Below are 13,303 nucleotides of genomic sequence, written 5' to 3' on the forward strand. Positions count from 1 at the left end.
GATAGAAAATAAGAAATACATATAGCTTTTTTTAAAACACAAAAATGTGAACTTTCTGCAAATAATTCAAGAAAATAAATTATTTTTACTCAATAAATTTAAAATATACTTGTAATTTTTTTATGTTACAAAATGACTTTTGTTATATTGTGTATTTCAAATATAAATATTTAGTGAGTGACAATACAATAGAAACTTTTTTGTAAACCATAATCTTTTCACCTTTCTAAGATAAATTCAAATTTATTTGGTTTTCTATTAAAATGTTTGAATATCAACGTTGTTAAATTTAAAAAGAAATAATTATTAGAATGTGGTTATATTTCAAAGCATTGCAAACCAATGCTAGGAAGTTCTTAAACTGGTTGCTATCGCCGAGCGAAAAACCTCTTGGATATTTATAAAAACCGTACTGCTCGTATACAATATACCAAAGAATTTTTAAAATGGTGCACACAGATATGGAATACTGTTCTCTTTCGGATGAAGGCAAATACAATTTAAGAGGCAGTAAAGGGAGAACATTTTGTAAGAACGTCGTTAAAGAGTGGACCCCAAGTAAAATAAGATAGTCAAGTTTGGCAGTGACAATATTATGGTGTGGGGCTGTTTCATAGGGCAAGTTATGGGTCCAATTCATATCTAAAATATGCTTTGACTGAAATCGGATACATACAATTTTATGTTATTGCCATAAAAAACTTGTATTTGTCGAAATTATAGGATAGGCTTCGGTTAATATGAAACACCGAAAATAACGAAATTGAAATTCCTAGGCAAAAATATAGCAGCGTTTTTAAAAATCGAATAAAAACTCTAAAAATGCATACTTTAAGTGCTACCCAGTTCATTTTTAAATGAGTTGCCACATTTGCGTTTAATGTGTGGCATCAATTCAGAGTGATTAGACTTTGTGAAATAAATAAGAAGAACTATCAAAACAAAGCGTGAATTTTATACTGTTTGTAAAGATTTATAAATTATTTAATAAATAATTACACAAAAATGGATAAAGCAAATAAAGATAACCGTAGCAAAACAAATCAATATAACAAACCTCATTTTAATAAATTTAAAAGCCAAAATAAAGGTGGTGGTAGAGGCGGAGGAGCACCATACAAAAAGCCAGCACATGGCAAAGCAGCTTTTGTAAATTCCAAAGATGGTCAGAGTGGGAGAGGTGGAGGCAGTGGAACACCATACAGAAAGCCAACACATGGTAAAGCAGCTTTTGCACAATCCAAAGAGGCTCAGAGACATGTAGGTATTTTGATAGAAATGTTGAAAAATTTATTAAAATTTATATTTTAGGAACGTGCGAAAAAGTTCCAAGAACGACAGGCCCTAAGGACCCAAAAGCAAAAGGAAGTGGAAGAGGAACGTGCCAAAGCCCAGCAGGAAAAAGAAGAAAAGATTCGCCTTTACAAAAAGAAACGCTTGGAAAAAACTAAAGCCATCAGTAAAAGAACACAACGTGGCCAGCCCTTGATGAAGGATCGTATGCAATTGCTATTGAAACAGATACAAGAAATGAAAAAGAATGGATAAATAATATTTTAATTTTTTAGAAATTCAATGATTGGTATTTAGGATTAGCATAATTAATTAACAATAAAAAGTTTTTATTAATTAACATAAAATCTATACAGATGTTTCTAAGGTCTTTTTGTAAAATAGTGGAATTAACACATTAATTGCTAAGCTGGTGAAATCCGGTTAAAACTCCAGCAAAAAGGTCACTTTTTTCAAGGTGGAAGGAAAATATTTTAGCTAGTGAAAAAATTGTTATTTCTTGGTGCCACCCTAGTTTTGCACAAACCAAAACTAGTTTTAGTTAACATTACATTTTTAATCAAATTTTGAAACAATTTTCATATTTAAATTTTTCTTTACACTTCAGAAATTTAACAATATTTTTTTAATTCATATTTAAAATTATTTTTAAATCCAAAACCGCTAAATATTTCACTTCAAACAAGACGTCATAAAAATTCGCTTATTCTAAAAATAAAATGACGCAAAATTTTCTGTTCATGTTCGAATTTGTAGTCGACGATTTGATAATAACAAAACCCAACTATTGCGCACCAGAAGAGTTTCCCACGTGTTGTGAGGTATCCTTTCGTAACAGCGTATTTGTATCGATCTGTGATCGAGAATTTGGTCATTGCCTTGATCCCTGTATGCCGAAATGTGGCAAGAGTTGTCTGTTTTCGCTGGAAACTCCCATAAGCGAAGATGATAAATTACACATACACATTTACAAAAAGAAAACTGAACAGTGCAAGTTTTTAATTGGCTGCACGGATCTGCCGATTAAAGGCGTTTTCGATAAGGTAATGGAAAACTTTAATATTGAGAATCCTAATTGGCAAGACGTAAGCGCTAGGCACGTTAAGACTTTGCCAAATCCTAAAGAATCGAAAAAACCCCCTGAAATTGTAGACAATGATTGCGATTCTTATGAAGAAGGCCGGCGAGAACAATTATGTCCGACTTCGGAATTAACCAAGCAGCTATTGCCTTTGTTTAACTTGAAGGGTTGCCAAACGGGAAATGTAGTTTTGCTTATACGTTTGGTAGCCATTGGTCCGGCTATAGTATCGTCATTTACATTCTCTCGCATCTGCAATGCTGGCTGTGAAAAGAAAGCACCCAATTGTGGCCCTACCAATAGACCTAGTGGTGATAAAGGTGCTTGTGATACAACCTGTAGTCGCTTTGCTGGTGGCATGGATAATGGTATAAGCGGAGCATGTGGAAATGAAAATCCTACTGGTAGCAAACAAAATAAAACTAATACGGGTTGTATGCCATTAAGAGATCCCTGTGTAAAAGAAGTTAAGAAGCCGGTGTGTCAGCGTTACTTTGCGTGCAATGCCGACAAAGGTATACCATGTGATGTGGTAGAGGATGAATGTGAAAGATGTAAGTTGAAGTATTATAAATGTTAACGTTGGACAAAAATATCTACATAAGTGAATTTTTTTTTATAATGAAAAGAGTTTTAAGTATTAAAAAACGAAACTTTTTTAAAAATCCGTTTATATTTGAAAAAGTTTTTCAAAACTGAGTTGCTCAACTTTGGCCCATTGCAGCTTCATAAATGTGATCATTTAGATTCCCAATTATTTAATTATTATATTCCAAATCTTAAAGCTATGTTCTCTAGACATAATAGTTCTTATTTGAATTCTTAATTTAAACATGCAGCAATCATTATTTGGATTGCGGACTATATAAAATTAATCTTTTCTGTGCAATTTTCGATATGACAACCTTGATGTGGTGGTGCAGTCTAAAGGCTCATCAAGACAGGCTCTTTAATCGAATTTTGACAGAACATTTAAGACGGGAACAGAGATCCAGATTTCGCGATCTCAATTTGGATTTTTTTTTAAAGATCTTGAACATCGGGTAACTCTAGACATTTTGTCTATGATTGCCACTTGTAGAATATCCAGAATGCTGTAGCCTTCTTTGGCAAGGGAAGACTTTTCTGTTATTTGGTAGGGACACGAACGGACTTCTTATATGTACATTTACTGGATGCGTATGTGTTTTGCCCACGTAACAACTACTCCAGGAGTTGTTTGGATGATGGGGAGGAAGAATAGGCACAACGTCTTTGATACTGCCTCGATGTGCAAGAGCACATAGTAAGATGTTGGATTCCGTCAATTCGTCAGGAGTAGCGGATGGTTCACACGAAAGCAACACGAAATAGACTAAATTATTGTGGAGATTTTATTTAACCGTGTATAAATTATACATGTATTTATAGGTATCGCAATAAATCTCAGGACCTTCAAGTGTATTTGTTAAGGGGCGACTCATGTATAAAAAACAAAAATAAATTTTTAAATGGGGATGACGCTTCATCACCAAATTTCGGAACGATATGATCGGAACACTCTTATTAAGATGATTTATAGCGGAAATAAGTTTGATTTATAACAGGCATTTTATTCGCGGCTTTGAAAGAAATTCAAATATTAGGTATGACTGATCCTCGATAACTAAAATTGAAAAAATCAAGAATTACATGTTTATGTACATATATAAAATTCTTCTTATACAAGAAATTGTAAAATGTTTGGACACACATTGGAAAACCCCCTCATGTCTGAGAACTCTTGAAAGAGTTTGCTAGATAAAAGGAACATTAATGTTTGCATTATTTTATTAATCTTTTCAGCTGCCAAATGTAAGGAATATAGGCAAAAATTGAGTTGCTGCCTACCATCAGAACAATCAAATAATTGTTCCTGTGACGATTGCATGGACGAATGCGAAGCTGGTAAGTTGTATCACAAAATCGCTATTTATGGATCGTACCCTTTTAAAATAACTAAAGTGATTTTAATAGAATTCTTGCACCCTACTCATTTCTATGTAACTACTAGGGTATCTATTCGAATAATGTTCGATTAATCAAACAATTTAATCGACTAATTGTATGCAGAATAATCGAATGAAACGAATAAACATATTTGGTTTAATTTTTGAATTTATCATAATACCAAAATTTAGTAAATAATACGTTATAATCACACATTCGAAAAATAATATTTTATAAAATTTTGGACAGAATCCTAGTTATATGCAAAAAGTTGAAAAAGTACTCAGTCAATTATTTTAAAAAACGCGTATAATTGAAGTAAAATCTCTTATTCGTTTTATTCGAACAATCCAAAAATCGAATAATTTCGATACCCTAGTCCATACACACTACAAATGGGTGCGATTCTATTTAAATTTAAATGCAATCTATTAAAAATTAAAAATTTCCTTTTGTAGCCAAAGCAAAAGCTTTACGAAAATTGCGCTATTTATTGAAAAAGTACAGTGGCCAGTAAATTTTAAATTTGAAACTACATATTTCGAAAATAAAACATAAAAAACGAAATCTCCCACAATTTTTTAAGCAAAAAAAAAGTAAATAAAACCTCCAATAAAAGTCCCGAAACATACACAGTTTATTAAAAAAAGGGTATGTTCCATTTTAATCTTTCAAATTCAAACACTTGGTTAAATGTAATTTAATTTTAAATATTTTCTAGTTGAAGATTCTTGTCCACCCATTGATCCTTTCAAATGTGAGCCTTGCTCGGCTGAAACATGTGATGATTGTGTTAAAGATCCCTGCTCACCTTGCGGTCAATGTATGCAGCCCTGTTTTCAGACACCACGCCAGCCCGATCCCGGACCGGAGGCTTATGACGAATTTGAGGCCTGCTTGAATGGCAGTGGCTTGGTTATACGATTGCTCAAAGATACCCATCAAGTGGAGAATATTTGTGATGGCACTGAGGAGTTTAATGATGTCAATGCTAGTGAATGTAATAAATATAGTGGAAAGGTAACTTAAACATTTTGAATTTTGAACTAAACTATTAAAAACTATAGTTTATTTATGAATAAAGTCTTTTATGATAACGATTCAAAAATATTTCTGCTTATTATTCCTCAGGAGAATACCCGTAACTCCGATTGCAGTCTTTCGAACATTCTTCAATGCAGTAATTTCGCACGTAATCATATTAAACGTCGAACCGGTGGTCATATTGTAAATCATCCAGATTTGCCGAAAATTCGGGCCAACATTAAATATTCCGGTAATGATAATTGCTATACGGAAAAATATCATGTCCCCTATTCGAAAATCAAATCGCACTGTGACAATCAAACCAATAAAATTGACAATTATCGTAGTCATCGTTCAAGATATAGTCGTAATGAAAGTGACGTTTGCCAGCCGAAACATCCGAAGGATGAGAAAAATTGCTGTGTTCAGGTTGATCGTCAGGATATTCGAAATATTATGAAGGGTCTGGATGTGGATACACGTAAAAAGGGTATAGAGGTAAGTGATAATTTACTTTTTAAAATTTTGGGGTTAAATTTTAATTTACCATTCATATTGATAATTTCTGAATAGATTCTAATATACATAAATTTATGCAATGAACTGTTTTGTAATCATTAGTTTTTGTAAATTGAGCAATTCAAATTTTTTGTGAAAATTTAAATTTTGTTTGAAATATGTGCACTCGTATATACAAATTGTGTTATGTCCATGTGTTTCCTGAAAATTAATCCTTTTAACATGTTTATTTTGAATATAGTCATCGAAATTTACTTAAATACAACAAATTTAAAACACTCAATTGTCCAATTCACAATTGATGTCGTAGTGTTGTAGCGTTGTATGTCATAAATATTTTTCAAACTAATTTTTCGAAACAAAAACAAAAAATAAAAAAATAACGACATACAATTGTGAATTGGGCAATTATGTATAGATAGCTTAAAGGGGTAAAAAATGTTTTCGTTGAGAAGTCAACCTTCTCTAACTGATAACTGATCGTTGAACACAATTAAGAAATTCTGAAGTTAAATGAGATCACTATTTAACGGGCATCATGGGTAAATATACACATAGGCAGTGACAGAACTACTGAATAGCCTATAAAAACATCAAATATTTCGAAGTGTATAATGTCTTTAGTGTTGTTGTAACAGTTTTGCTGTTGTCGAGAGTTCTTTTCTGAAGGATTTGAAAACAAATTTGAATTATTTGTGTCTAGGTCATTGGCAGGTAATTAATATTCCGTATTAATCATAAAACAATTGTACACAATTCAGTGGACCTGAGTCCATTCAGGGCAATGGTCTGAACCAACAACAATTCGTTCACGGCAGATGCGGGAACTGCACCAACTTCTAATTGTACAAGGGCGGAACTTTTTTATTTGGAAAGTAGCTTCTCACTATCCGAGATTCCAGGTCGTGTTCGTTTAGAACTTTGTTGTATCTGTACGTATTGTACAACAATAAATTGCTGGTTTGAGTCATATTTATTTTCCCTTCCTAAGTAGTCCTACCAGCAGCGAGTATGCAAGGACTTGGCTCGCAATTGTAAAATTTAAATGATTTTGCAATGTGGCTAGAAGTCCTTGTGTCTGAAAAATTAGGGATTTTGGATGGCTTCTTTACTGCATATTTTTCACGCTGAGTAGCCATTAACGGCAGTAGACAATCGCGCGGATATCATTGCGATAGCATCTGAAGTTCATAAGTATGTATCAGAGAAGAGGACCCCGTATCAGAATCTGATGGTTGGGGTAACTAGGAGGTTGATAAGCATTATTTATACTAATACTTTTCTTGTAACTTTAAATAAATACAACATACATACAATTTATATTATCACACTAACCCCCAGTAAAGCTGGGTTTCCGCATACACCGTAATCGGCGCCGATAACGAAAACTGAAACTGAAAAACGTTGGTGTTCGTCACCGTCTCGTTTCAGTTGGGTGCGTTGCGGCATTAAACAGAAACGAATTTTTTTTTGATTTGTCATTTGGAAATTAAATATAATTTAATTATTTTTGACAAAATCTATTATTTAATACTCTTCCAATAAAGAAAATAAATTTTTTTATTCATTTTGATTTTCTTTAAATTTGAAATAAAAAATAATTAAAATAATTTCGTTCCTACAGCACCGAAAACAACCTACTTGAAGTTGTTTTCGTTCAGGCCCCAAATGACAGGTTGGGGTCGTTTCGTTCCCAATTTTCGTTGCCGATTTCTGAAACGAACTTTTTTTCGGTGCCGATTACGGTGTATGCGGAAACGTAGCTTTAAACATCTATGGGTAAATGAAATACAAAAACTACTTGTAATTAAACTTTTGAAATGGAAACAACATTTGTTTTATAAATCTGTTATCAATTCAAAATTTTAATATGGAGAATAAACCTTATCCTCTTATGAATGTTAAAATTGGAATTGAAATTATATACACATAATTATACATCAGTTCAACTCTACCCTATAGCTTTCCACCATTAAATTAATATCCTGTTAATGAAATCCTCCTATCAAATAGAATTTCATTTGAACTGGCAACTCTGCTCGGTTAGCCAAACATTTCAGTTCTTACACGGTCTCCTCTAAAATCGTTCGTTTTAAATTCGTCGTTATACTTTGTGTTGTCCGTCATTAATAGAAAATTATACAATTATAGTGTAAGTGTTAAATAAAATAGCTTAGTGTAATTAAATAAAATAGCTATTAAAATTATAAGAAAGCATTGCATTAAAATAAAGTTTTTATTAAAATAAATCCGTGAAAAAAGCAAAATTATAAGATGTGTTTAGTTGTTGTTTTTCTAAACTAAAGCCCTTTACACATGATTTTGCGTGATGTTGTGCATTCAAATGTGTTGTTGTTTGTTATTGTTTTTTTGTATATAGAAAAAACATGAATGAGAAAATAAGAGCAAAATCTAAATATGTAAATAAAAACATAGCAAGAGAAAAAGTGACATTAATTTAGTAAATGAAGAGAAACAAAAACATTGTTAATTCTTTAGCTAGTGTAAATAAAGCGGTAATCGGTTCGGGCATTTAATTTTTATATAATGTAATAATACATAAATAATAAAAAAATAAATGTATGTAGGTATATTGTATTTCAGGTGAGTTTATTATTTAGAAATAATAATAATAATTGAATTTCTCAAGATTTAAAATTTTAATGTGATAAAGATAGGTATTTGCAAAATATTTCAACGCACTTTCCAATGATGTATATACAGTCGAGATGGGTTTACAAATCGAAGAGATGTAGTTCTATACATATATGTACATATGTATGCAACTACCAAACTAAACTTCTTTTCCAAAACTCATATAAAATATAACTTCGAATTAAAAGCTGTAGAAATGTTGAACAATTTTAAGTTTGACATATTTAGATATATACTTGTTTTTTAATGGCATCTCAATGAGAATTTAACAAAAATTTACATACAAAATTAAATTTAACTATGACTTAAATTTAATCGAAAATCATCTTCTATAGATGAACACATGTAGACATGTATTCAGAGCCCTTACTAGTCCTTACGCTTACTATTGCGAACAGTTTTGAAAACTTTCAAGAAGGATCTTCGATGTGACTCAGCTAAATGTGTTGGGTTTAAATAATCTCGTTTCCGCTTACAAACATTTATTAAAATAATATAAAAATAGCTGGTCGAAAGTAGTTAACACATTGTATTCACATATCGGTTACAGAGAGTGAGTTACCATACTAGCTACATAACTGGTTACTTGATCAGCTACAGAACTAATTATTTTAATATGTACGGGTGCTATTTGACCTCTAATAGTCATTTAACAGTCTAATAACTAGGGGGCGGATTTATATGCAAATGCATGTTTTTTCTCGAACGTCCAAATGCAATGTAGACAAATTATCCATCCAAATCGCTCATTTTGCTATAAAATGGCATCGATTTGTTAGTGCATATTTTTGCATATTTTATTAATAATACGTATCTAGTTATTTTAACACGTGCCTGTCCTAAGCTTATGGTCAATTGATCGTTTTGGATAACTTAAGGTAGGGTCACACATGACAAAATTTTTACGAACTTATTTTATTTGAAAAACTTATTTTACTTAGGTTGATTCAAAACAAAAAAAATAGTTTTATTTTATTTGATGCTGTTTGATCTTACAAAACACTTGTAAGAGTAAACACGTCAAACAAATTTGTGCTAAAAAAAGTGGTTACGCTTTTTTGAGCAAATATTTGCCATGTGTGACCCTACCTTTAGAGACAAATGCACTTCGCAATTAACGTTTAAAGTGTCTTTACTCTAGATTGTTGTTGACTTCTCTCTGTGTTACAAATAGAACACACAAATTTCCCAAAATATATAAATTGGAGTCAGCCAAGTGATCAGACATTAGTGGCAATCTATAAGGTTTATATTTACTACTTGCTTAACTGCTGGGCTATTACGATATGAAAATGAAGGTTAGTAGGCATTAAACAAGTATTCATACCAAGATATTATAATTAAAATATCCATCGTTTTCTCAGAACAACAATTATAATTTTTTTTCCTGGTATAATTTAAATAGTCTTAACTGCTGGGAACACTGCTGTGTTTTTTTTTTGGACATTGCGCAATCTCTAGTTAATTATTTTATGTTTCTGCACAAAAATATAAATTCATATTTTTTAAATTTTTAGGTCATATTTTGATTTTTTGACGCATGTTTTAGGCGCCTATTATTCAATAATAAATGCATGAAAATCCGTCCCTACCAATAACCAATTGTTTGTAAACAATCCTTGCTACGACAACTCTGCAATAGATTACTTCTGGTGGGTAAAATAAATACTTTCTAAAGTGCAATACAAAACAAATGTTTAAAATTACAACACCTTAGGTATTTAAAGTAGGGTCACACATGGCAAATATTTGCTCAAAAAAGCGTAACCACTTTTTTTTAGCACAAATTTGTTTGACGTGTTTACTCTTACAATAAAACTAAATTGTTTGTTTTGAATCATCCAAAGTAAAATAAGTTTTTGGAATAAATAAAAGAATTCAAATATATTTTATTTAGTGGTTACGTCTTTTTCGTCAAATATTTGTCATGTGTGACCCTACCTTTAGAGACACTAAAGTGACAATTGACTTCACGCTAGGTAACGTAGGATGTCAGTATACTTAAGCAAAAAGAAAATAAACTGTATGAGAATTATATCAACAAAAATTGTATTAAACTATTTTGTACGAATTACTTACAAAAAAGCGCAGTACATACAAAATAAACGTTAAATGTGACTACACTCTAGATTACTATGGCAATTGTCTTCACACTGGATTACATGGGGTGTATAAAGTAACCAATTGACTTTTCTATGCAATACAAAGAAGACATACGAGTCAAATGACCCAAAATATAAATTAATATAGAATCAGCCAAGTGATCAGACATTAGTGACAATTACTGTATATAAGGGATACATTGAATACTTGCTTAAGTGCTGGGTTGTAAAGGGGCCCTCATACACTGGTCAAAAAACTAACAAAATAATGAAACTTTAATAAAAAAATAACAGCACAAAATTCCAAAGTAATTAAGATTTAAACAATTATTTTGAGTAAAAATATATATATGGTTATAATTAATTATATACCTGTTATTAATTTATTTCAATATGGTTATCAGAAACTTCTCTTATTAAGTAAAAAAATGTATTTTTTTAAGCACTACTTTGATTTACATGTTTTATTATATTAGCAACACTATTTCTGTTTTGTAGTTGACAAAAATAGAAATTAGCCTAATTCGGCTACATCGGCATGAGTAGTCGTGTGGCCGTGTAGCAATGCTGTCGTCAAAATAATCGTCTTCATATAAATGTGTGTATTTTATTTTTGACAGATTGAAGTTGGTAGCCTGCTGTCTTGAATGTGTTTAACTGCAAACTGCAATTACACGCAATTTATTTCGATTGATTAATATTACTCATACGCTGACATGGTTTATGCGAAAAATACAAGATCGGGATACAAAATTCCAGACATTTGAAATTAACAAACTAGTGTAGTTAGTGTCAATTTATATCTTCATTTAAAAAGTGCTTCTTAACAAATTTCATGTAATGTAGCGTTGCTACATGTAAAATATATTTATGTTTTACATTTATGTCTTGCCAATATATATTGATAAAAAGACACTCACATTTAACTCAATTATTTTAAGATTTTATAATATTTCTTCCCACATCTCATACTGCAATTATGAGCAATTTATCAGAATTTTAAGATTTATATTGGAGCAGATGGCAGATAAAATGCGTGATCATTTTTTAAACGGAAAATGTTTAAAGCCCCTGTTAAATAAATAAGTGAATGGCCTACATTTCGCCATTAACTAGAGGGGGAAGGGAACCAAATACTAAATATTAAAGAAAAATTTAAATATTTTGTTATGGAAAAGATATTGGGAAAATATTAATTGTTCTGTCTGCCAGAGTTGTCATAAAAATAAAAAAAAGAAATGTTGGGGTTGTGAATGTGAGTTAAAAAGGAACACTTCTCCACCACATTTATTAGCCGCAAATTTAAACAGTTGCAGTATATGCCGCCTGCCAGCCAGCCACTTGGATAAAACGACATGTGCTGTAAGATGGGGATCACATGCAAGGGTAGATAAGTTTGTCATTCCGTTTGTAATTTCTACATTTTTCATTTACGACCCCATAAAGTATATATTTTCTGAATCGTTATAGATAGCGGAGTCGATATAGCCATGCCCGTCTGTCCATCTGTATGTTGAAATCAATTTTCCGAAGCCCCCAAAGAACTGGCATACATGATTCATACATCAGTATATCCACTATAGACCCAGTTCGGTTAAGAAAATCGTCCCACAAATGGCTGAGATATAAGTAAAAAACCACGACTAACCCGATTTTTGAACTATTTTTGATCTATATCTGGATTATTAAGTCATATGGATATCTAATAATATATATTTCAATGACCTCTCCAACGACGTATATAACGCCATAGTAATATGGACCTACAATGGGTCAAAATCGGGAAAAATGTTTTTTAATCCGAGTTTTTTTCACCAAAATATTTTTTTTTCATTAATAAAATATTTTTTATTTTTTACCAAAAAATATTTTCGATTTTTATATTAAAGTAACTTTGGTGAAGGGTATATAAGATTCGACACAGCTGAATATAACTCTTTTACTTGTTTTTGTCTTACATTCACTATTATGGTGTATCCATAAATATTCCAGAAATCCAATTTTCTTGTGGCAACGTTCAACGTTTTTTTTTCTTCTTTTCCATCTTATTTCAGGTTTGCTACAAAACCTGCGAAGAAACCGATAGTGATGTATTCCTAGTGAAATTGGGTAGCAAACAAAAAAGTGAACGTAAAAAGAATAATATTGAAATTGAATTGAAAACACCCAAATTGCCAGTGACGATGGCCAAACAGCATGTAACCACGGAGACACAAATCGATGAAAATGAATTGGATGCCGCTCTAGCGGATATCTGCAAGGCGAAGAAGGGCAAGGGTGGAAAGGGAAAGAAGAAAAATAAGTAGTTGCATATAATTTGGACAATGTTGAAGGAGTGTGAATGTACGAAATTATTTTTTTTAAGTTAACTAAACATTATTTTTTTATTTTTATTTTGTAAATCATCGATATAGTTTTGAAGAGGTGTATTTTAATATTGAAGAAATAAAATCGTGTGTGTTTTGGGATGCCCGAACAACAAATTGAAATGTAGCTGTCAATTAAATGAATTTTTCTAATTCGATATTAAATTTCATGATGATTGAATATTCAATTACTTAAAACTAAATGGGAGTTGTGAATATAATTATGGCAGCTTTTATATAAATATATTTATAGAAGTATGTAAAGGGTTATTCATTCAGAGGATTATTTTAAA

At 31.3% G+C, this 13,303-nt stretch overlaps 2 protein-coding genes across 2 annotated transcripts; both read left to right on the forward strand.

Moving 5' to 3' along the window:
- Nucleotides 1-935: 935 nt before the first annotated feature.
- Nucleotides 936-1,644, forward strand: LOC135954885 (thyroid transcription factor 1-associated protein 26). The gene is made up of 2 exons (XM_065505129.1): nucleotides 936-1,260; nucleotides 1,312-1,644. Exons 1-2 carry the CDS (start codon nucleotides 1,006-1,008, stop codon nucleotides 1,546-1,548), a joined length of 492 nt encoding a protein of 163 aa, XP_065361201.1. The 5' UTR covers nucleotides 936-1,005; the 3' UTR covers nucleotides 1,549-1,644.
- A 225-nt stretch (nucleotides 1,645-1,869) lies between these two features.
- On the forward strand, nucleotides 1,870-13,133 carry LOC135954418 (uncharacterized). The gene is made up of 5 exons (XM_065504587.1): nucleotides 1,870-2,928; nucleotides 4,199-4,300; nucleotides 5,064-5,362; nucleotides 5,474-5,866; nucleotides 12,699-13,133. Exons 1-5 carry the CDS (start codon nucleotides 2,013-2,015, stop codon nucleotides 12,948-12,950), a joined length of 1,962 nt encoding a protein of 653 aa, XP_065360659.1. The 5' UTR covers nucleotides 1,870-2,012; the 3' UTR covers nucleotides 12,951-13,133.
- Nucleotides 13,134-13,303: the final 170 nt, after the last annotated feature.

This window comes from Calliphora vicina, chromosome 3, assembly GCF_958450345.1.
Source record: "Calliphora vicina chromosome 3, idCalVici1.1, whole genome shotgun sequence".
Classification (NCBI taxonomy): Eukaryota; Metazoa; Arthropoda; class Insecta; order Diptera; family Calliphoridae; genus Calliphora; species Calliphora vicina.

Bases quoted from the DNA above. Each gene is read 5' to 3' on its own strand.
- LOC135954885 (XM_065505129.1), top strand. From the start codon at position 1,006: ATGGATAAAGCAAATAAAGATAACCGTAGCAAAACAAATCAATATAAC. The intron at 1,261-1,311 runs GTAGGTATTTTG...TTTATATTTTAG, and splicing joins CCAAAGAGGCTCAGAGACAT to GAACGTGCGAAAAAGTTCCA.
- LOC135954418 (XM_065504587.1), top strand. From the start codon at position 2,013: ATGACGCAAAATTTTCTGTTCATGTTCGAATTTGTAGTCGACGATTTG. The intron at 2,929-4,198 runs GTAAGTTGAAGT...TAATCTTTTCAG, and splicing joins AGAGGATGAATGTGAAAGAT to CTGCCAAATGTAAGGAATAT. The intron at 5,363-5,473 runs GTAACTTAAACA...ATTATTCCTCAG, and splicing joins GTAATAAATATAGTGGAAAG to GAGAATACCCGTAACTCCGA.